The 22,531-nt window shown below is 56.9% G+C and overlaps 1 protein-coding gene across 3 annotated transcripts in view; it reads left to right on the top strand.

The window, feature by feature from the left end:
- The window catches only part of LOC138823524 (uncharacterized protein KIAA0513), a 28,618-nt gene that overhangs the window by 2,782 nt on the left and 3,305 nt on the right, over positions 1 to 22,531 (top strand). For 2 of the 3 annotated variants that reach the window (XM_070016898.1, XM_070016896.1), the window contains 9 exons: positions 11,675 to 12,148; positions 13,422 to 13,521; positions 14,563 to 14,636; positions 17,392 to 17,462; positions 18,087 to 18,282; positions 18,660 to 18,700; positions 19,602 to 19,680; positions 20,590 to 20,667; positions 21,757 to 21,786. In XM_070016898.1, the coding sequence (XP_069872999.1) occupies positions 11,820 to 12,148; positions 13,422 to 13,521; positions 14,563 to 14,636; positions 17,392 to 17,462; positions 18,087 to 18,282; positions 18,660 to 18,700; positions 19,602 to 19,680; positions 20,590 to 20,667; positions 21,757 to 21,786 (998 nt within the window). In that variant the 5' untranslated portion in view covers positions 11,675 to 11,819. Of the gene's footprint in view, positions 1 to 11,674; positions 12,149 to 13,421; positions 13,522 to 14,562; positions 14,637 to 17,391; positions 17,463 to 18,086; positions 18,283 to 18,659; positions 18,701 to 19,601; positions 19,681 to 20,589; positions 20,668 to 21,756; positions 21,787 to 22,531 lie in introns of those variants that run through there. The other variant, XM_070016897.1, reaches the window with a different exon arrangement.

Raw genomic sequence — 22,531 nt, 5'->3', positions numbered from 1 at the left:
AGCTCTTGTCAGAGTGGGAAGCATTACTGGAGCAGTCAGCCAGAGTGGGCTTTCTACGAGAGACCGCAGATGCCGGCTGGCCATGGGGGGCCAGTGCACATGGTAGGTGGATGGGCAACTAAGTGATTGTCTGTATTAGTGTCCTGGTAACTGGTACCACACACGGTCATTCTAAACACAGTTCTGGAGTGCAGAAGTCTAGAGTCAAGCTGTGGGCAGGGATGGTTCCTTTCTGGGCTCAAAGGGAGCAGGTTGTGTCTCTCAGCCTCTGGTTCTTGTTGGCAATCCTGGAGGTTCCTTCCTTTGTGCTTTGGCACTCCAGGCCCTCTTCTGAGGTCCTGTGGCTGTCTTCTCCTGTGCCCTCTCTTCTAAGGGCACCAGGCCTAGTGGATATAAGGCCATCCTCCTGGGGCGGGGGTGGGGGGTGCTCATCTTTACCAATCAATGTCCCTCTTTGCAAAGAAGTTTAGTTCTTTGGTTCTAGGGGTCAGGCTTCATATCTTTTGGGGAGGGGACCCAGTTCAACCCGTAACACCTTCCAACTTCAAGGTCTAGCAATGTCTTTGGAGGTACTGGAGTACCCCTCTCTGGGTGTGGACTCTGAGCATTCCTCTTGCTCTGTGTGGATCTCGGGCATCCCTTCCTGCTTTGTTGATCTTTTCTCTCCTCTTGCAGTATGGTGTACTGTGCACAATTTACATGTTGTAAATTTACTCATTTCAAGTGTGTGACTCAATGACTTATACAGACTTTACTGAGCAGTATGACCACCATCACAATCTAATTTTAGAACATTTTGTCATCCCTAAAAGAAGCCCCTCGAAGTCAGCAGTCCTTCCCTCCTGCGCCCTGGGGTTTTTGTGTGAACGTGGTGAGCCCCTTTGTGATGCACTCACGTTTGGTCATCGATGTCCTCCCAGGACCAGTCTTTACTCCTGTCCATCAGGTGGTTTTCTTTATCTCTGTGGAGCCTTCTGTCCCCTCCTGCCACCTGTTGTAGGCACACCATTGGCTGTGGGGTGTGCATCCGAGGCCCGGCCCCTCCGGACATCTTCATGGGCTCCACTGCAGAACTTATTTGGTGGTTTTTTTGTTTTTTGTTTTGTCGGTTGTGGGGCTTGAACTCTGGGCTTGGGCACTGTCCTTGTGCTCTTCAGCTCAAGGTGAGCACTCTGCTGCTTGAGCTACAGGGCCACTTCTGGTTTTCTAGTGGTTTATTGGAGATAAGAGTCTTATGGACTTTACTGCCTGGGCTGGCTTTGAATTGTGATCTTCAGATCTCAGCCTCCTGAGTAGCTAGGATTATGTGTGAGCCACCAGCGCCTGGCTGGTGGTTTGTTTTTTGAGGTGAGGTTTCACTGTGTAGCCTGGACTGACCTTGAACCCAATGATACCCCTGCCTCAGCCTCCCCAGTGCTAGGATTACAGGTGTGTGCTACCACATTCAACTCAGACTTTATTTAAGTTGTGCTCATTTAACATAAATGTCCTTTCTGTTCCAGGAGCTGGCCCTAGCTCCCCTTGCAGCCCATATCACACCCACGCAGGCCCATCTGCTCTGGGGCCCATCACACACACACACACAAAACTAGCGCAGTGGAAAGCAAAGCCTGCTCTGTCCTCAGGGCTTCAAGCCCCATTGCATTGTGGGGGAGCTGCCCACAAAGGCAGAGGGAAATGGCAAAGAGAGGAAGGGGGTTGTTTTTCCCTTTGTTACTGCCCCCACTCGGGGCAGCTGCCCCTGGGCAGACCAGGTCATCAGCAACTCCCTTTCCCAGCAGGTGTGCCAGAGACATTTTCCTGGCCTTTTCATCATGGCCAGGCGTGACTCAGGGTGGTGACTCAGCCAGTGAGCTGGGGGAAAGGGCTGGAAACAGCAAGCCGTGGCGGAGGGGGCGTGCCAGTGCAAATGTGCTTGGGGGCTGCTGTGATATGCTTGAGCCGGGTGGGGCCTCCAGGAAAGGGGGGAAGCCCCCTGCGTGCAGCCAAGCAGACCCTGGTCTACACATACCACAGTGAACCCCTCTAATACAACTAATTGATGCTAAATAGAAAATGTGAGTAGGGTAAAGAGCCATGAATGGTGGTCATGCCTGGAATCCTGGCCTCTCAGGAGGCAGAGGCAGGAGGATCATGAGTTCAAGGCCAGCTCCAGCAAAGTTAGACTTTGCCTCAAAAATCAAATACTCAAGAACTAGGGATGTAGCTCAAGTGGTAGAGTGCTTGCCGCGCATGTGAGAGGCCCTGGATCCTGTCTCCCATACAAGGAGGAGGAGGAGGGAGGGGAACGAGAGCAGAGGAAGGAGAAGAGATGAGAACCAAATAAAGTCAAACCTAAGCCTCCCCCCCATAATGATTTATTTGAACATGGGTGCTGCATAGGGAATGGGGCGTCCATGAAGGTAGGAGAACTAGTCCCATGTCCTCTCTGCTCTGGGAGAGGCAGGGTTGAACCTCATTATGGCTCATGACCACATTTAGTCCTGGCCACACTGTGGAGCGGCCCTGGGTTCCAGAACTAGAAAAAAAATCATCTTGTTATATGCAAACAAGAGAACTCCACTTTGCCTTCCGCAGGGGTAGAAAGGTGCTGACAGTGTGTTTCCCGTGTAAGGGTTGGGGACAGCTCCATGTGGAGGGGAGCGTGCTAGACCGGGCAGTACTTTCCTCCTGCCAGGCCTGTGCAGATCTGCTGCGTAGCTGTGCGGGGCTCACGAGCCACCTCACGCCTGCTGACTCGTGCCGTCCGTCTTCGCTGTCTGGAATACCTGCCCTTGTCTGACGGGCACGCTCGGGCTGCCGTCAGGCTTGCCACCGCCGCGGGTCCTTTCAGGTCTCCCAGGCAGAGCTCGTCTTCCTGGGCCTGGCCGCCAGTGGCATCTGCATCCAGAATTCCAGCACACCTCGTCACCGGGCTCTGACGGTGCCGTGTGGGTCTCCCTGCAGCTGGCATTTGGGAAGTGAAGGCCAGAGGCTCCTCTTGTATCCCAGCAAGGGGTCCATCAAAACCTGTCAGATGAGTGAACTGAGGAGAAAGGGTAATTGGTAGGGAGCCACTTGTCACCGTGGAGCAGAAGTGACAAGCCAGCCCAGTGCAAGAGTGGCCCTGAACCCGCCTGGTTGGTGACATGGTGCGTGGAAGGAAGGGCTCCAGATGCAGCCACTGTGAAGCCGGCCTCACGGTCACTTCCTGCTCTGGGCTCCCTGTCCCATCAGGAAATGTCCCTGCAGCCTGTGCCTTTCCTGTATGCTGTCCCTGTCCTCCCTGGGCTCCCACCGAGCCCCGCCCCTTCCCTGGAGGCCAGCACTAGCAACCCAGAGCTGTGTTTGAGAAGTTGCAGAGACAGCCAGCACTCAGCCGCTCTGTCCCACGCATCCTTTACACCTTCACAGCTACTGCATTCATTCAGGAGTAACTTCTGTAGCAGTGTATGTGTGTGTGTATGTGTGTGAGAGAGAGAGAGAGAGAGAGACAGAGACAGAGACAGACAGAGAATATGAGAGTGCCCGCCAACTCTCCAAGCTCCACATTTGCCAGACTCTCAGAGTGAGAACTAGATAAACGTCTTCCATTGCTTTGGATAACTACTGGCTTTCTGAAGTCAGGTGTTGCTCCACCGTTTCCAACAGGAAGCCCTGAGCTGGAGTCCTTGCCACAGGTGGTACAGGGAGAATTAGCGCACCCCCGTATACTGCAGTGATTTGGAGGGTCCTTTACTGTATTAGCCAGCTTGTGTTACTACAGCAAAATGCTGGAGGCAACTACCTAAACAGAAAAGGTTTACTTATCCCAAGCTGGGCACCTCTGGCTTGGTCTCTGGGAGCTACATCACATAGTGAAAACAGGTAGGAAGGAGCAATGATCCCACTGACCCCGAGCAGAAAGAGGACGAGCAGGTCCCACAGTCCCTTCTGAGAGTGTGTCCCAACCACCTAGGGGCCTCTCATTAGGCCCCATCCCCTCTGGAGCACACCCTTCCCCCAATTCTCCATCCTGAGATCTTAACATGGTGGACCCTTGGGGACATACCAAGCAGGTCCACACCATCGCATTATTCATGATTGGAGAGAGCCAGACTGTGGAATCTGCTCTACCAGCTTTGTCTAGACTTCTGCTTTAGCTTTGTGGCTTTAGACAACTATTTATCCTTCTAAGCCTTAAGGTTTCCTCATCCCTAGGCTGGGTGCTAGGAGATTTGGCTCACATTCCTGGAAAAGTCAATCAGATTAGCGGCAGCCAGTGGCTGAGAGCCGGGTATGTAGTGGGCCCACACGACTGTGTGACTGTGTGATTGCTAAGATGTGTGTGTGTGCCAGCAATGCTTACCTGGCTGGAAAAGCCAGCCTGTACTAACTCCCCCCCCACGCCTGCCCCCTCCCCCTCCGCCACCAGCTGAGGCAGCATTGGGGTGTCTGCAGGTCTTAGCGCAGCACGCTGAGGTTGCCGGTGTGTTTCACAAGGCCTCCTTGAGGTGTCTCAAGATGCTATTCTTGTTTGCACATGTGAGTTTCAGTGGAGGGAAAAAAAAAAAAACATTTTAAAGCATGATTACATCTAACCTCTATAATAAGTTCTGTACAATCATTGCCATATTTAATAAAGGAAATTGTAATCCTAGCTCCTCAGGAGGCTGATGGGGAAGGATCCCTTGAACCCAGGACTTGAAGACCAGCTGGGGCACTATAGCAGATTCTGACTTGTAACTAGAGGAGGCCTCTCATTTCACACCTCAGACCACTCTAAGTAGCCTCAGGGCGCACAGCGAGGCACTCATTTTCTCTCTATCCCTCTGTCTCCATGTGTCTCTTACTCTTATCTTTCGTGTGTCTCTCTGCTTTCTATCTCAGCGTATATGTCTCTATTTCCTTTTCCTGTTTCTTCCTCCCTCCCTCTCTCTCTCCCCCTTCTCTCTCTCTTCCTCCCTCCCTCCCTTCTTTCTTTTTCTTTCTTTCTTTCTTTCTTTCTTTTTTTTTCTTTCTTTCTGTTGGTCATGGGGCTTGAACTCAGCTCAAGGCAAGCATTCTGCCTCTTGAGCCACAGTGCCAGTTCTGGTTTTCTGATGGTTAATTGGAGATAAGAGTTTCACAGACTTTCCTGCCCGGGCTGGCTTTGAACCCTGATCCTCAGATCTCAGCCTCCTGAGTAGCTAGGATTACAGGCATGAGTCACCAGCACCCAGATCTCTCTCTCCATTTCTATCTCCTCTCCTACTATCTCTCAATCTTTATCTCTCTTTCTCTCTCCCTCCCTCCCCCTCCCCTTCTCTCCTTCTCTCTCTCCCTCCATTATCCCTCCTTCCTTCCTTCGCTTCATCTCTCCATCCCTCACGCTCACCTTTTTATCCACTCCTCTGTGCTCTAGTCTGATAGGTGAAGCACCAGCAGGAGCCATGTGGCCAACACTTTCCTCCATATTGGATTTGGGGACATTCTACTTCCCTAAGCACATTTTTCTTTTTTTTTCTTTTTTTTGGGTCCGGTCGTGGCTTGAACTCTGGGCCTGGGCGCTGTCCCTCAGCTCTTCAGCTCAAGGCTAATGCTCTACCACTTGAGCCACAGGGCCACTTCCAGCTTTTTTCCTTTTTGCTTATGTGGTGCTGGGGAATCGAACCCAGGGCCTCAGGCATGCAAGGCAAGCACTCTACCACTGAGCCAGCTTCCCAGCCCCCTAAGCACATTTTTCGAGTCTTACATTCAAGCTGGAATACATTGTCCGGCATAGGATGTAAATGATTCATGGCGAGTGATCACACCAAGAAAAGCATAAACAAAATGAGGGCCCAGGACCAAGCATGCTGACATCAGAGCCAGGGCCTCTTTCCTGGGTCTTCCTGTGCATCCTTGTGTGCCTGCCACTGGCCTCGGGCCCGTGGGGAGAGGCTGGCTTTAGTGCGGCTGCTCTCCTGCCAGGGCGTCTCCCTGCGAAGATGAGGGCTCGCTTACCTGGCCGGCTGGGCCGCTTTCTCCTGGTTGGCTGGGCTGCTCTGCCCTGGGCTGAGGGAGGAGATGTCTGAGAGAATAAGCTGTTCTCCTACCTTACTTCTGGAAAGCCTCAGCGGGCCGGGCAGAAGGAAGCCCTTCCTTGTGGTTGCTCCAGGTCTCCGGGCCTGGCGCTTGCCCAAGGGTGGGCAGTTTCAGTGTGGGAGGGCGGGGCCCCCTGGGCGAAGTGGGTGTAGAGCAGGAAGGGCGGCCACGTCTCCGTCTCCCGTCTCCCACTGCGCTGCGTGCGGGGCAGGTCTCAGCGCTCAGGGAGGTGACTCAGAAGCAGGGGGAGGCCTGAGACCCTGCTGTCCCCGCAGCTCTAGAAACACTCCCCCTCCTCTTTCCAGAGAGACTCCCTCCCTCCCACAGCCTCTGCCATGCCAAATCAGCCTGGGGCCGGGCGGGGCCTCCTGTGGCAGGGAGCTTCACGCCACAACTTGTGTAGCACCAGCACCTCCCCGCCCATCTCCTCCAGGCCTGCTCCGGCTGCACAAGGCCATGGACGGTCACTGCTCTGGTGTTGCGTGGGGTACTGGTCACTCACGGTGGGGCTCAAAGGGAGATGGGGCGGGCAGCAGGGCATTGTGTGTCCTCCCGGAATCAGGCCAGGTGTGCCCCAGATGCGGCCGAGCCTGGCTGCCCGGGTGAGGAGGTGCAGTTAGGCCCGGCCACCTGATGCCCCACAGAGGGCCAGGTGGGCGGCCAGGCCCTCCCTCCTCACGCCTTCCCCCTTGTGTCTGTAGTGCCTTTTACATGTGATGCTTTCTTACCCTGTTTATTTTACAACCACCAAGCTTGCCTGATCCAGAGCATTCTCTGTAGACAGAGGAAGAGAAGAGACAGAGCTCCGTTTAACTTATCCTTGCCCATGTAAGCCAATGCTCCCCGCCCCACAGCCTGCAGGGAGCCTAGCGTAGCAGCCAGGAGTGCGGCCCTGCCTCCTCGCTCCAGCCTCGCCCGTGTCCTTACGGAGTGCCCACGGACACGCACTGCGGAGGAGGGCGGCCATTTGGAGGCAGGTGTCCCCCTTGGAGGCCCGCTGGCGGCAGAGATGGAGGTGACTCATCCACTCAAAGGACCAGGCTCCCGACCCGCTTGTCAGGAGGGGCTGGCACTCGGGGAGCCCTGGGGAGGGGAGGGAGGGGCGCGGGGGCCACGGGGCCAGGCGGCTGAGCAGCCACCTGTGCAGCTGAGGAGTCTGGGCCTCTAGAGCCTCCTCCCAAAGATGGAGGAACCTTCTGTGTTTAGACACTCAGCTCCACCTGCCTTCCTCTCCATACCCCAGTTAACATGCAGTACATGTGGGCTATTTGGGAGCACATTTAATCACTACTACCCACCAAACCACTTCCGTTTCTGTGTCTGTGTCTAGGTCTGTGTCTCCCCCCCGGGTGTACAGACTTTTGGTGAATCCATTTTCACATCTCTTAGACAGATGTGCACCCAGAAGTGGGGGGCAGGGGTTGTGTTATATGTCGTGTGATTAACTCTGCAGGACTTCAATTCTCCCACGCACAGTTCCAAATAGAAGCTGGAGATACTCTGTCCTCCAGGAGGTGGCCTTATTCCCTCCCAGGGAGTGGGGGGCAGTGCACAGCCATTTCCTTCCTAAAAGCCCAGAATAGACAGGGAGATTTTAAAGTGCTATTTCTGCAGTGGCAAAGTCTAACACACCCAACCTCAGCCAAGCACTCAAGGTCAGCTCAGCCGTGGTGAGCAGTGCTGAGATGCGTGGCCTTGTGGAGGGGGGCGCGTCCTCTCCAGCCGTCCAGTCCCATCCTGAGGCATTCGTGAGCCGTCTCCTCCATCCAGGCTGCATGCTTGCTGGTTTGCCTCGAGTTGCCCTTGTCCGCCACTGGGCCATGATGACGTGGGTTTGGTTTCGCCTGCTGGGGGATTTTCCCATTAGGTTTCTGTGGCTGGCTTCCAGTGGGATTCCATCATGGTAGGAGCATGGTTTCAGTTGTTTTAAATTTGCGTCACAACCCAGCAATGGTGTGGTGTTCTTGAGAGGAGTGTTTATTTGGCTGTTGTTTGTGGAACGTTGTATCAGTGTCCTCCTGTGGACACAACCCCTCCACCTCTCCTCCGTGCTCCCCCCCCATGCTCCCCTCGGTGCTCCCCTCAGTGCTCTCCCTCCATTCCATGTTCCATGCTCCCCTCCATGCTCCCGTTCCCTGGAGACAGCACGGGGCACAAGAGGGCAGAACAGAGATGACCAGAGGGAGGCTGTGGGCAGGTGGCCCCTGTATGAGACCCCTCGGCTCCACGCCTGCTCCACGGGTGGGCGTGGCGCGGCCCCCCTGCCCTGCTGATGCCAGTTCCCACGCTGGGCTGTCTCCCCCGGCCCGGGTGGCAGGCCGCCGCCTGCACTGGGCCCGCAGGCCCTCTGTCCTCAGGGGCGGCCACAGCCACGCTGCACCGTCTGCTAGGCGTGAAAGCCACATTTGACGACAAGATGAGTGATGTGGACTTGCTGAGAACTGCGAGGAAACCGGAAGGTGGGGGCTTCAGCGCTCTTCCCAGAGCCGGGTGAAGCCAAGCCGGAGGAAGTCGCAGGAGTGCGGCCGACTTGCTCCCTGCCTTCCCAGGGGAGCTGCATTTCCATTAGACATGAACATTCCTCACGCTATGCTCACCTTCCTATTTCAAGTGGCAGAATTAACGTAGCAACATTTACATCGCATTCTTCCTGGTGCATACTCTCTCAGCTTGTAGCTCTTATAAATATGGCAAAGGGGCTGGGAAGGTGGCTCAGTGGTAGAGTGCTTGCCTTGCATGCATGAGGCCCTGGGTTCGATTCCTCAGCACCACATAAGCAAAAAGAAAAAAGGAGGAAGTGGCACTGTGGCTCAAGTGGTAGAGCGCTAGCCTTGAGCTGAAGAGCTGAGGGACAGTGCTCAGGCCCAGAGTTCAAGCCCCACGACTGGACCCCCCCCCCCAAAAAATATGGCAAAGGTGTCTGAGCATGTTTGGGTGACCACTTTCGGACAGAGTGAGTAGGGATGCTTCCGTGATGTTGTTGATCGTATTTCAACGTTAGGGAGGACTTTAGAAGGCCACAAGGGGCCCAGGGCCCACACCAGGGAAGGACACTGACCACGCTCAGGGCTCTCCTCTTGGCCTGCTGCGCGGCGAGGGGCGGGTTTTGGACTGGCTGGGAAGTCAGGCCCAGGTGGCTATTTGGAGGACGGGTTAGCATCTGCCAGGCTCCCTGAGGCTCCTATGGAATGGCGGCCACCCTCCCTGCTGCATGGGTAGCTCTGGCCAGCCCCACAGGGCAGAGTGCCTGCCTGCCCGCCAGCCAGCGTGACCGGTGGCCCGCGTAGGCGGTGATGGACGCCGGTGGCGTTATACAAGAGGGCTGGCTGCGGCTGCCCGGGTCCCGGCACCACAGAGGCCCCGGAGCTCTCCTCCCACAGGGACACGTGTGCTCTGCACATGACTCAGGCTGCCAGGACAGAGCCCCAGTCCCGAAGAGAATGGCTGCTCATCCGCTTCCACCCCTGACCCTGGTGGGTTCCCTGGAGAGGGTACTATCCCCAGATCCATCAGACCAGTGACGGCAGGCGCTCCCTCTGCACTAAAGCCTTTGCCCAATCACCCAGAAGGACAGAGGGCCACGGCAGTCGGTCCAGATTGCATCCAGCTGCCCGAACTGTTGGCTGTGTCCTCTTGTTAGACAACCACAGCTGTTCATTCACTGAGGGGGCCTGGCTGTGAGCTGGACGTTTGGCATAGCAGGGGTCACCGCCCCGCAGTCCCTTGGACCGCCCCCTCCACCGGAGCTCACCTGTGTAGATTGAAAGCTGGGGCACACCCAGCTGTGGAAAGACTCAGGGCCAGGAGGCTCAGGCTGGGAGGGGTTCCTGGGATTCTGTTCCCTCCCTCTCCCTCCCTGGTTTCCCGCCCCAGGGTTGCTGAACTCTTAGATACTTCTATTTTGGGGGAATGTGGTAAAGTAGGACTTCCGGAGCCTTCCGTGAAGAGCTGAGTCAAGGGAGGATGTGTAAGGGGAGGAACCTGTCTCCCCTGCAGATCCCAGATCAAGAGGCATCTTACAGACTCGCCCCTTCATGGCTGGGCTCTCCAGAACCTTTCTGGTCTTGGTTGTAATTTCTTCTGTCACTCTTGGTTTACAATTCCCGACATCCTCTATCAGCATTTTATTGATTCAACTCCCGAGAACGAATATGGGTGTAGATGGAGCCTCAGAGTGCCCGTTGGTATAGAGGAATTTTCCACATTGTCTGGGTTCTCAGATCTAAGCCTTGCTATCCTTCCTGCCCAGAAAAGTGGTTACCCCTGCCGCCTACACTACCTCCCAGAGGGCTCTTTCCCTTGGCCCTTGCTCTGCCCTTACCAAAGGGGCTGCTCCAGCGCTTCCTAGATGCAGGGGCCGGGCATCCTGCTGCCGCCTGGGCTCACCCCAGACACCCCTCCAGCTCCTCTCCTGGGAGGGTCTGGAGTGCTACTGACCTTCTGTGTCCTGCAAGGACTCGTTGAGCCGTGTGGTTATTATTGATACATTTTGGGTATTGATTTGATTTTGCTTTAAAAGACAGCAACCTCGAGATGGTTAGGATAGGGGATTCGGCATTGGCCAGTCCACCAATCACGCAGTGCAGGCTGAGGTCTTTCTGTCCTTAAAGCTGAAACAAGTACCATTGACAACCCGCGTGCCACAGTGCCTGTGGTCTGCGTGTCTCCAGGGGTGCAGACGCGCACCCCGAGCCAGCCCTGGCCTCCTGCCCCACGTTCTTTGTGCTCAGATACCTGTCGGTACGTCACTCTACTGCATCTGCTCACGGTGCCAACCTCTTCCCCTTTGGACCTGAGCTCTCCTTCTGTCTTCCCTCTCCTTTCTGCGGCCGGTTATCTTGGTTTCTTCTGAGATGAGAAGGTGGGTGGCACTCAGAGCCGCGGTAGAGACGTGCTGTCTCTCAGCAGAGCACAGCTGAGCGCGGGGCTCCATGCCTGGCGCTTCGTGCCCGCGCCCCGCGCCCCTCCTCATAGCCAGCACGTCACCTCGGGCCCTCCATCCCCAGCACATGTGGAGCGCTTTACTCCGGAGTCTACATGAAATGCCAGGGAGGGGACTCCGTGTGAACAGGCGTGGCGGGAAGCCGCTTCACGAAACAGGACGTGAGCCGAGGCATGGGGGGTGAGCCAAATTCTGGCATGGGCTTGGGGAAGATGTTGGGAAAGGAGCCTCAGATGAAGGAATGGGGACGGGGACGGGAGGGCCACTGTCCCCTGAGTGGGTGGCTGCAGGTCCGGATGGGGACGCCAGGCCAGGAGCCGTGGGTGTGGTAAGCACCCGAGAAGCTGGAAGAACCAAAGAGAGGGGCGCCCTCAGAGTGAGACGTGGCCGCTTCCCAGCCTCCGAGCCTCGCCGGCCGTCTTCCCTGCCGGCCGGGCTGGCGTTTTCACGAAGCAGGGGAATGGCAGGTGCAGGGCTCTGAATGGGCTGCGCGGCTGGCTGTTGGGAGTGGGCTGGCTCATGTCTCTAATGAGAGTCTCGGGCGCGCCTGCCTCCTAGCGGGTCTAACAGCGTACCAAGGGAGCGGCACCCCGATTACTGTCCTCGTGGGCAGTGTGACTCACCGTGTCATTCTCTGTGCGTGGCTGCCCGTGGGGAGGAGAGGCCCCTTGTGGAGACGGTTGTTTATGTGTCGTGTTGCTCTTCCAGATGCCTTAGGGCCACCGAGCCGCAGCACAGGAGCTGGCCTTGGCGGCCTGCGCCTCTCAAGGCACCACCGCGGCGCAGGCAGCTGGCATTGACTGGGCAGGAAGGCGCTCCGCGGGCTCCCGGCCTCCGCAGCAGCCCACCCGCCATGGAAGCCCCCGAGGTCCCTGTGGGCTCGCTGATCGACTTTGGGACGGAGCTGCCCACCTCCCCTTCTCTGCAGGCAGCACCCCCTGCCGCGCAGGACAGGGACAGCTCCCTGGGAGACGATGCGTCGGAGAGCGAGGCCACGGAGTCCGCAGACAGTGAGAACGACATGGGCGAGTCACCCTCGCACCCATCCTGGGGCCAGGACCGCCGCTCCTCCTCCAACGAGTCCTTCTCCTCCACCCAGAGCGCCGAGTCCGCCCCCGACGCAGAGAGCCTGGCACTCCGGGAGTTCATGCGCGGCTACGTGGAGAAGGTCTTCTCGGGAGGGTAGGTACTGCCTCCTGCTCCAGGCCCCCCTCTCCCAGGGGGCACTGAGGCGGCCCCCAGCCCATCTCGCTGGCACGGAGAGGCGCGTGGGAGGTTGCAAAGGGCATCTGAGCTGGGCTTCACCCCAGACCAGCGATGCCAGCTCCCCGGGGGGCGCAGCCTGCCCCGCGCAGAGGGCAGCTGCGCAGAGAGCCCCGAGGCCCCCTCCTCTGGACCCCATTCCTCACACTCCCCCAGACCTCTGCTCACGAGCGAGGCAGGTGCCGTGGCACCTTTGCCACCATGCCCATTGTGCAGCTCCGGGCCTTGCATGCTACTCCTGTCAGCACTGGGCACGGCTGGGTAGACTGTCCATTCTCTGCCCCTCAGTCCTCTCTCTTCTCACCTGTGTGCCTTGGCTGGGCTTCATGGCCCAGGAGGCAGGTCCTAGAAAAGACAGGGCTGTGCACTTATCTTCAGGAGTCTCTTATGGCAAGCGGGCAGCGGAAAGCAGAGGAAGAAAGCACAGCTCTCTCGGGCCCTCATCAGCTCTGTTCTTTGCCAACACATTATTTAGAAACTTCTCTGTGCATCCGCAGTTGGCTCCCTATGGAGCCATCGTTTTCCCCACTGCCCAGCCATTCTACAGTGCTCGGCTCACCTCGTCCTTGCCAAATCCAAGGACAGACCGCCTGGCTTCTGTGCCAGGGTGGCTTCTCGCTGGCTTGTCTCCTTGGGTATCTGGCTAGAGGTGGCGGTGACTGGCTGGAATTAAACGTACAGGCCACCCAAGGTGGCGGCGTTCCAGTCCCCAGTGATTCCTGAGCAGCGGCCTGCTCCCAGTCTCCTGCCACCTCTCTGTAGCCTTCCAGTGGTGCTGGGGGTGGGGTGGAGGGGTTGTGTTTCAAGATAAGGTCTCACTATGTAGCCAAAGCTAACCTCGAACTCCTGCCTCCCTAGTGCTGGAATTACAGGAGTATACCACAGAAGTGTATAACCTTCTGCTTCCTTTTTGAGTGTTTGCAAGAGAAGCAAAGCTTCCTCAGGTCTAGGGCTCAGACCTCCCTGGGCAGAGCCAGGCAGGGTGCGGGCTCCAGAACCCAAGGTCTGATCTGCCATGGTCAGCTGGTCTGAGTTCAGGCCTCTGTGAGAAGAGCGACACATACGTGCTGTGGATGGCAGGGGAGGGCACTCAGGCGGCTGGGCTCCCCCGTTCCGTCTCCTGCTCTTGCCTCACTGTGAGTCTTTGTTCCAAAGGACTGAGCCGTTGCCCTTGTCTTCTGCCTTTCCTCAGGGAGGATTTGGACCAGGAAGAGAAGGCCAGGTTTGGGGAATACTGCAGCAGTGAGGATGGGAAAGGCCGCGAGTGGTTTGCGCGCTATGTCAGCGCCCAGGTGAGCTGCAGGTGGGAAGCAAGCAATGGTAACAAACTCCCAGCTCCTTCCTGTACCCACACTCCACTGAAGAGACAGCACGGGGAAGCAGCTCAGCCGAAAGGCGGCGTAGAGCAGGACAACAGGAAGGCGCTCGTGGGGCACCACCAGGTCCAGAAAAGCTTCCCTATGTTGGCCATCCATGAATTTCTTCCCTTTTTTTGTGTCAGTCATGGGGCTTGAACTCTGGGCCTGGGCGCTGTCCCTCATCTCTTCAGCTCAAGGTTAGCGCTCTACCACTTAAGCCACAGCACCACTTCTGGTTTTCTAAGTGGTTTATTGGAGATAAGAGTCTCATGGACTTTCCTGCCCAGGCTGGCTTTGAACCACAATCCTCAGATCTAAGCCTCCTGTGTTGCTAGGATTACAGGCATGAACCACCGGTTCCATGAATTTCTTTTTTCTTTTTTTTTTTTTTGCCAGTCGTGGGGCCTGAACTCTGGGCCTGGGAGCTGGCCGTCAGGTCTTCAGCTCAAGGCTAGCACTCTACACTTGAGCCAGAGCATCACTTCTGGCTTTTTCTGCTTATGTGGTGCTGAGGAATCGAACCCAGGGCCTCATGCATGCAAAGCAAGCACTCTACCACTGAGCCACCTTCCCAGCCCCCAAATTTCTTAAAAATAACCTTTAATATTCTGTTTTTGCAACTGATCAATAATATATTCAAGACAATAAAAGCCATGTAAAGAAGACTGTATTAACAAAGCTCAAAACAATTTTATAGGTATTCAGTAGACATTTTTTCCAAGTGATATAGTCTTCATAGAAGAAAAAGAAAGAAAATACAGAAGAAGCTACCGACAAATCCATGAGCCAGAAATAGCCAGCGTTGGTTTCGAGTTTGTCCTCCCAGGCTTTTAGGTGTGGGTGACAGTGTGAAGTCCCTACATGTCTCAGCTCTGATGAGCCCCTGCCGGTGCAGGTGGGCGTGGGGGGGGGCTTGGGCCCGGCCAGCCCAGCAAGCCCTCAGCTCACCCTCAGGCAACTGGCTTCTCTCCACAGCGCTGCAAGTCCAAGTGCGTGTCCGAGCCCACCTTCTACCGCCTGGTGCAGTCCTTCGCGGTGGTGCTGTTCGAGTAAGTGACCCCCCTCCCCAGCCTGGGCCTGACAGCTGCTGTTCCCACCACCTCTCCTCCCCACAGCTGCTCGGCCGTGCCCAGCGTCAGCCAGAGGGAGACGTGTGACAGGAAAGCCGTGCTGCTGGTCCTCACCAGTGTTAACGATCAAAGAGCTGCAGCGAGTCCCAGGCGCAGCCCCCCGTGTGACACCCTGGCACCCCCACCTCAGCTCTGAAGTGTGTGCATTTCCCACAGTGAACTGCTCCGACTAGGTTGCCACCCCTCCCGAGCAGACTGAGAGCCGCGGCAAGCCGTGTGGAGCAGGGGGCTGTGGGGAGTGGGGACAGAAGAGCAGCCCCTTCCTGCCTCACCTGTCACCTGTCAGGGAATGGGCCATGTGACCACACAGTCTCCCTCCCAAGATTGCTAGAGCTGCTGCTTTTTCTTTTGGCTTTGGACCATAGAAGCCTGGGACACTGGAAGGAAGCGGTGTTGCGGTGCTTGGAGGCAGATCTGCTGCTGGATAGGGAAGAGGGCTGTGGTGGGGCAGAGCACGCCCTCCCTACAGGCACCAAGCCCATTCTCCTCCTCCTCCTAGGTCTGAGAAGGGCCCTCCTTTACTCTCCCCCTCCAAACAGAGGCCACTGTCCCCAGAGTCCTCATGTTACCCTCTGGAGCTGTCATTCTCTGGCCTCTGCATTCCTCTTGCTTTTTCTCCTCCCCTTGAACGTGGGCACGCATTGTAGAGAGGGTAGGAATCCTTCCTCCCCTTCCTGCGCTCCCTCGGCGTGTCCCAAGCCCCGGACACAGGGCTGTCAGGGTCTGACGGGCGGGAGGGAAGGGAGGGGAAGCCCTCGCTGGAGTTGTTCCCTCAGGCCTCCAGGCTGCCTCCTGTGCGCATCCTTGTGCGGACATTTGCAACTGTCGCATTTTTGTGAACGCTTATTTTACAAAGTACCACAGGAGTACTTATGGAGTTATATGTTATTAGTGTCTTCAGTTTTTACTTCACCCTCTGATCATCAGTCTTGTGATTGCATTAGAAATTTAGTTCTTTGGCTGGGAATGTAGCTTAGTGTTGAGTGCTTGCCTAGCGTGCATGCATCCAATGTAGGGGGGTTGGATCCCTCAATACCACATACACAGAGAAAGCCAGAAGTGGGCACTGTAGCTCAAGTGGTAGAGTGCTAGCCCTGAGCACAGAAGCTCAGGGACAATGCTCAGGCCCTGAGTTCAAGCCCAGGACTGGCAAAAAAGGAAGACATTTAGTTCTTTAAATTGACTAGCACTTTTTTTTTTTGACTAGCACTTTTTAAATAACTTTATTTAATGAAAATGGCCCTTAATCCTACTATGTAGCATCTACATTCTAGATGACTCTCATTTAAAACTAATAATTGTCCAAGGTTAAAAACTACACAGAGAAGTATGAAAGGGAACAGAAAAGAAAGGCAAACAAGCTTCCTTGCAATAACAGCCCCTTCCCCACCCCCTACTCCCACCCGCAGTCCTCTCCTGGTGGAACCCACAGTAAGTGGCACAGACCAGAGCATGAGGACCCCTCCACAGAGGACGTTGCGTTCACCAGGCGCAGTCCTCACACCTGTTATGCTAGGTGCTCTGGAGATAGAGAACTGGAGGGTTGTGGTTTGAAGATAGGCTGAGCAAAAACTTAGCAAGGCCTCATCTCAGCAAGTAAGTTGTGTGTGGTAGAACACACCTGTCATCCCAGCTACATGAGACAGAGGTAAGAGGATCATGTTCTAAAGCCAGCCCCAAGCAAAAAGTGAGACCCTACCTGGACAGTAAGCTAAAGCAAAAAAGGCTGGGGGTGTGGTTCAAGAGGTAGAGTGTCTGCCTAGCAAGTACAAGGCCCAGGAGCAAATCCTGCCCACACACCGCCATACATCTGAGTGGCTGTGTGGCGTTCTGGTGTACGCATCTGCCAGGATGAATCCCGCTCCTGCATTCCACGCCTTTCTCACTGTCAGCACTGTGACAGTCTACAGTCATTCCTGTGCCATAGACCTCCTTCCACGCTTTCCCTGTTCTGTTTGCTGAATGGAATTATCTATCCATATTTCATAACCATAACACATAAGGTGTAACCTTAAGTATAGTGCAATATAGCAACAATAATTCTCGACAGTTTTGGCACACTGTTCAATATGTTTCTTTTATGGACTAGTTTGTCTTGATTTTCAACGAGTATTGACACAATTCTTGTTCTCCAAATCCAGTCCTGGGCCAGGAGCGAGGGGACAGTGTGGCCCAGGTCTTTCCTGGCTCAGGCCCTGCCCAAGGCTCACTGAGCCAACAGTGGGGCCTTCTCTGGTCCTTGTCTTTGCCACCCCCTGAGGATCTGGGCTCCCAGCCCGTGGTGTGGAGACATCGTGTGACTTATAGCTGATACCTAGGGCGCAGAGGCTGCTGGCGGAGGGCCCTGAGCCGCTGGCGGAGGGCCCTGAGCCGCTGGCTGGAGCAAGGCTGGGGGTGGCTTCTGGCCTGAGCATGTGGATGTGAGCTGGGCTCAGTTTGCTGATCGTCACCCTAAAGTGACAGAGTGCATCTAGGGGACCAAAGCATTCTCCCACTCTGTCAGACCCAGCCTTGGGCTGTGCACCCAGAAGAGGCTCCTAGCTGGCTCTGGGGGACTATTTTTGTCCCTTCCGTGGCATTGTCTTGGGAGTGAGGGGTTAATTTCAACGTGTTTATGGAGTGTTTTAAAGTCCGGTTTGATTAAGTCACCATCGGGGCCTTGCTTCCCATCCAGGTGCCATCAGATGGATGACTTCGGCCCCGCCAAGAATCTCATGACCATGTGCTTCACCTACTACCACATCGGTGAGACCCGGCTCGGCCTTGGCCTCCACACACGTCTACCACCGAGGCCACCGCTTGCCAGCTGGCAGCATGGCGAAAGCTGTGGGCTTCCAAAGAGCAGAGGCCAAGGACAGGGAGGGGACAAGCCAGTAGTGAGGCACTGGAAGTGGGTGGGCCACGGGCTGTCCGTGGGCAGCGCCGCAGTCCACAGAGCAAAGGAAAGGCATGCTGTCAGGAAATGAGGCCAGGGTGTCATGGGCGGGGGAGACGGGAATACTGGGGGAATCTCAGCTTTATGTTTTCACAAAACACACTTGCCTCTGAGGCCTCCCCCGCCCCCCAGATCCCATGACCGTGCCCTGTCCTGGGAACACCTCTGGTCCCCTCACACCGCACACACTGTCCAAAGGCAGACTTCAGCTGCGGGCTGCCGCCTGCCGCCCCCCTAGCTCCTTCCTGACTCCTCTGCACATGGCCGGTGCCCTTCCCATGTCCCAGCGCCCCTAAGGGCATGTCTCTGGCTACCTCTGGGGTGACAGCTTCCCACCACCGAGGCAGGGAAAGCCCGAGACACCCCAGGAGCCTCCTGTGCCAGCCGCTGCCTGGCTGCACTAACCTGGCTCTTCATCTCCTCCCTCCCTCCAGGCAAGCCGCACCTGCTCCCCTCCGAGCCCAGGGAGAGAGCTGCTGGCAGCATCGACTCCTACTTGAAGTCGGCCAACAGCTGGCTGGCGGAGAAGAAGGACATTGCCGAGAGGCTGCTGAAGAACACAGAGAACATGAAGGGCTTCTTCGGGGGGCTGGAGACCAAGCTCAAGGGACCTTTGGCCAAGAAGAATGAGTGAGTGGCCCGGACAGCCTCTGCCTGGTGGGGAGAGGCCTCCGAGGCTGGGCGGGCTGTAGCCAGCTCAAGGCCTGCTGGGATTCTGTGCCCGCAGCCTCCCGTGGTGTCCTCCCCCACACAGGCAGTCCAGGGCTGGCTCTTGGACCGATGAGCCCACAGTGATTGCCAGTTGACAGTGGGGGACATCACACCTCTGCCCCACCCTCTCCTCTCTGGGGGCACTTAGTGGCCAGGGAACTCAGGAAGACCCCTGCATGTCCCTGAACACCTCTAATGGGAGCCACACAGCCTGCCTCCGCTGTGCCAAGTGTCTTTGATTGGCGGGAACATGAAGTGGGCCACATTTGACATTTCTGTGGCTTTTCTTTCTCCAGAGAAGATGAGAACAAACCCAAGGACAGGCAGCCCAAGGCGGGTAAGTGCTGTCCGCAGGAGCTGGTGGCATAGCCGCGTAGGAAGGGGGGAGGGACATTCGCGGGTAGGGCAGGGGAGGCAGGACCTTGTAAAGCCAGACTCCCGGCTCACCAGAGGCTATAGCCTGTGGTTAGCCAGTAAGAGGAGTTGGAAACAGCTCAGGGCTACGCTTCCCTCTAAACACAGAACGGTGCCTTAGAGAGTTCACAAGTTGGTCTGTGTTTTCTTACTGAATGTCTATGGATGCCTGAGGAAGCTACTTCTCAGTCCCAGGGTTGTTGAGAGGTTCGGGGGGCGTCATTTTAGGTCTGTCCCCAGAGGAGCTCTAGCGCCACGTGTGGCGTGCCTTCTCTCGCAGGAAATCTGCTGTGGAATTTTTTTTTCTTTTTTTTTTTTGCCAGTCCTGGGGCTTTAATGCTGGGCCTGGGCCCCATCCCTGAGCTCCTTTTGCTCAAGGCTAGCACTCTACCACTTGAGCCACAGCGCCACTTCTAGCTTTTTCTGTGATTTTTGGAGATAAGAGTCTCATGGAGGGCTGGGAAGGTGGCTCAGTGGTAGAGCGCTTGCCTTGCAATGCATGAGACCCTGGGTTCCATTCCTCAGCACCACATAAGCAAAAATAAAAAAAGCCGGAAGTGGCGCTGTGGCTCAAGTGGTAGAGCGCTAGCCTTGAGCTGAAGAGATGAGGGACAGCGCCCAGGCCCAGAGTTCAGGCCACGACCGGACCCCCCCCCCCAAAAAAAAAAAAAAGAGTCTCATGAACTTTCCTGCCTGGACTGGCTTTGAACCATGATCCTCAGAACTCAGCTTCCTGAGTAGTTGGATTTTCAGCGTGAGCCACTGGAGCCCAGCTGCTGTGGAATTTTGACCATGTGTCTTTATAACCTTTCTCCCTCCTACAGAGACCTTGTCCAGCCCCGAGGCTGAGCAGAAGGGGGAGAAGATCTACCTGTACACACACCTGAAGCAGCAGCCCATCTGGTAAGGCCGCCACACCCCTTCCCTGCTGACCAGGGGCAGTGCCTCCTACAGCTCCTCCTCACCGCCTGCGGGTCTGTCAGCAGTACTGGAGATCAGCCACATCAGTGGTAGGGCAGCCACAGGGGAACACGCATGCTACTCAGTGCAGGCGAGGATGTGGAGATGGTGGTGCTCTCCCCGCTGGTGGGAATATGCACGGGGCAGGCCCTCAGAGGTTAGCACAGTGACCACGTGACCAGCCACTGTGCTCTGGGTCCATGTTCTAGGTCTACGTGGCCACGTGGATGCCTTGCACAGAGGCTTATAGCAGCACTGTGCAGAGAAGCCCCAAAGAGACAGCGTAGATGGCCACCACCAGGAGAAAAGAGGCAAAATGTGGTCTGTCTACACCATAGTGCTACCTGCCCTCCGAAAGGGGGGGACCTGGATGCCTGCAGAGCCTCTGCCACACGTGGACCCTGTCATGCTTAGGGAAGGCAGACCCAGAGGCCGCAGGTTACGCGCGCCCACACGCACAGAATGCCCCGCAGAGGGGAAACCCTAGAGGCAGACCTTGAGCTGCCACGGCTGAGATGGAGGGCGTGGTGGCGTGTGTAAAGAGTGATTCCTAATGGACGTGGGGGGGAGCATTCTGGAGCTGGACAGTGAGCAGTGATGAGTGCACGGCCATGAGTACTCTGAGAACAGCGTCCATTTCACCTGGGAGCTGTGGATCAACCCCAGTGTGGGTGCTGGGCCAGGACCCATGAAAACATGGAAGATGCTTTATTCACGGTGACGCACGCTGTCTTCTCCTCCGCCCTGCCTCTCCTCGGCTGCTTAGCAAAGTGCTGATGCGGGAGGCTCCGCGTGGCAGTGAGGAGCAGCTCAGACCAGTGTCCTCCAGCTTTTCCGTGTCTCCTCCTACAGGCACACGCTGAGGTTCTGGAACGCGGCCTTCTTTGACGCTGTCCATTGTGAGAGGAGGAAGCGATCTCCCACCACCAGGTAGGAGCCAGGTGTGGTCCATTTCCCTGGGGAAGAGGACCAGGGTATGGCTTTGTTTCCCGGTGACTGGCGAGAGCCACAGAGAAGGGCTGAGCTGCCCTGGCCCTGCGTCCTCCACTCCACCACCCTGCAGCCCACCGACTCCTGAGGGGCCCACGTGGTGGTGCCCAGCTTGCACGAGCGCTTCTGTCCTGGGCTCTGGCATGACCTGGCCTGGCCCGGCCCTCCCGGAAACACAGGCCCCGCAGAATGAGGCCAGCCCCCCCACCCCCTCCCCACGCCAGCTTCTCACCGTGCAGACACTGAACCCTGGGGATGTCTTGAAAGCTCAGACCCCACTGAATAAGCCCACCTCCCCTGCCTCCACTGCTCGCTGTGCGAACGCTGAGCCCTGGAAGCACAGCTGTCCTGGCACGGTCAGCTGCTGCCGGCGCAGGCCACGCACCGCCCTGAGGGTGGGCTGCGCCTCGGGACTCCAGGACTTGTTCAGAAAGCACAGCAGCAGGAAGGGACCTGGCCCTGGCCCGGGCCGTGCCTGGCACCCTCTGACTAAGATAAGCCACGGGGCAGCCAGAGACAGCAACCCTGAGGAAGCGGTGCCAGCCCTGGGTGCCCTTACTAGCTGGCCAGTCCTGAGACTTTGAACTGAGCCTCTCTGAGCCCTGGTGGCACCTTGTCTTCTCTGTCACTGGGGTGGCCACGAGCCTCTTTCCATCCATGTCAGGAAGAAGGGGCTGAGCGAAGCTGGCTGGAGGCTCTGTCTGCCAGCCCATGGCTGAATCCCATTCCACACCAGCGTGGCCAAAGATCCACCGTGGGGCCAGGTGGCTGGCCCAGTATCCCTGAGGCGGCCACTGGGGGAACGCATGGGCGGGTGGGATCGAGATCCGGTCCAGGGGCTCACATAGGGCTCCAGGCTGTGCCAGGGGATGTGGTGAGGGCGCCTGGGGCGTGTAGCCATGGAGTCTCAGTCCCCGCGCTCTGTCCTCTGCTTCTGCCTGCGATGACTCCTCCTCGCTTGCTGGCCCGCCGCGTACTGCGCATGACTTTGACGTATTCCTTTGTTTACTGTTTCTGCTGCCGCTCCAGAGGGGATGCTGGAGAGCAGGAGGAGAAGAGGTGTGTGTGTCATGTGACTCCGTTCCCTTTTACAGCGGGGCTGTGGAAGGCTCTGCAGGGCAGGGAGGGTGTCCCTGGGGAGGCCAGCCAGCCCCAGGGCAGGCTGGCAACAAGGCCAGGGCCTGCACAGGTGGGACCTTCTCACCAAGGCAGCCAGAAAACACTTGTGGTACTGGAGCCACGGGAGCATGTTCTGGGCAAAGGGCAGCAGTCTGGAAGCCCATTCAAGCTCGGGGCCTGTGGCGCCCTCTACTGGCCACTCGGCCTCTGTGCCCACCTCTAATCCATCGTGGACTCCCATGGGTCCACAACCAGGAAATTCACCCGGCTGAGAGGCAACGGGCAGGAGCTGTGTGGTCTCTGCACGGAGGGCCTGCAGGCCAGCAGGTCTGGGGGTCTCGCCTCTAGCCGCTGGGTGATGGGGAGGCTGTGGGAGCAGAGGGGACCCCTGAGGAGCCAGACGGGGACTGCTTCCTGCAAGCGCTGGCGGGGCCTGAAGCCTGGGTGGTGTGTGCTCGGTTGAAGTTCGGCCTTTCGACGTGCGGCGCGTTCACAGCGCAAGGCGCCTCCTTTCACTGGAGATGAGCTTGCGGTGTGTTGTCATGAGAAACCTTTTTCTTTTTCCTTTTAGCGATCATGGGGCTTTGAGCTCAGGGCCCTCCACTTGCTAGGTAGGCACTCTCCCCCTTGAAGCGTGTTTCAGTCCTTTTTGCTTTGGTTATTTTCCAGATAGGGCCTTACATTT

Source organism: Dipodomys merriami, unplaced genomic scaffold, assembly GCF_024711535.1.
Source record: "Dipodomys merriami isolate MVZ:Mamm:240054 unplaced genomic scaffold, mDipMer1.0.p SCAF_120, whole genome shotgun sequence".
Taxonomy (NCBI): Eukaryota; Metazoa; Chordata; class Mammalia; order Rodentia; family Heteromyidae; genus Dipodomys; species Dipodomys merriami.
This window is presented reverse-complemented; position numbering and strand designations above follow the sequence as displayed.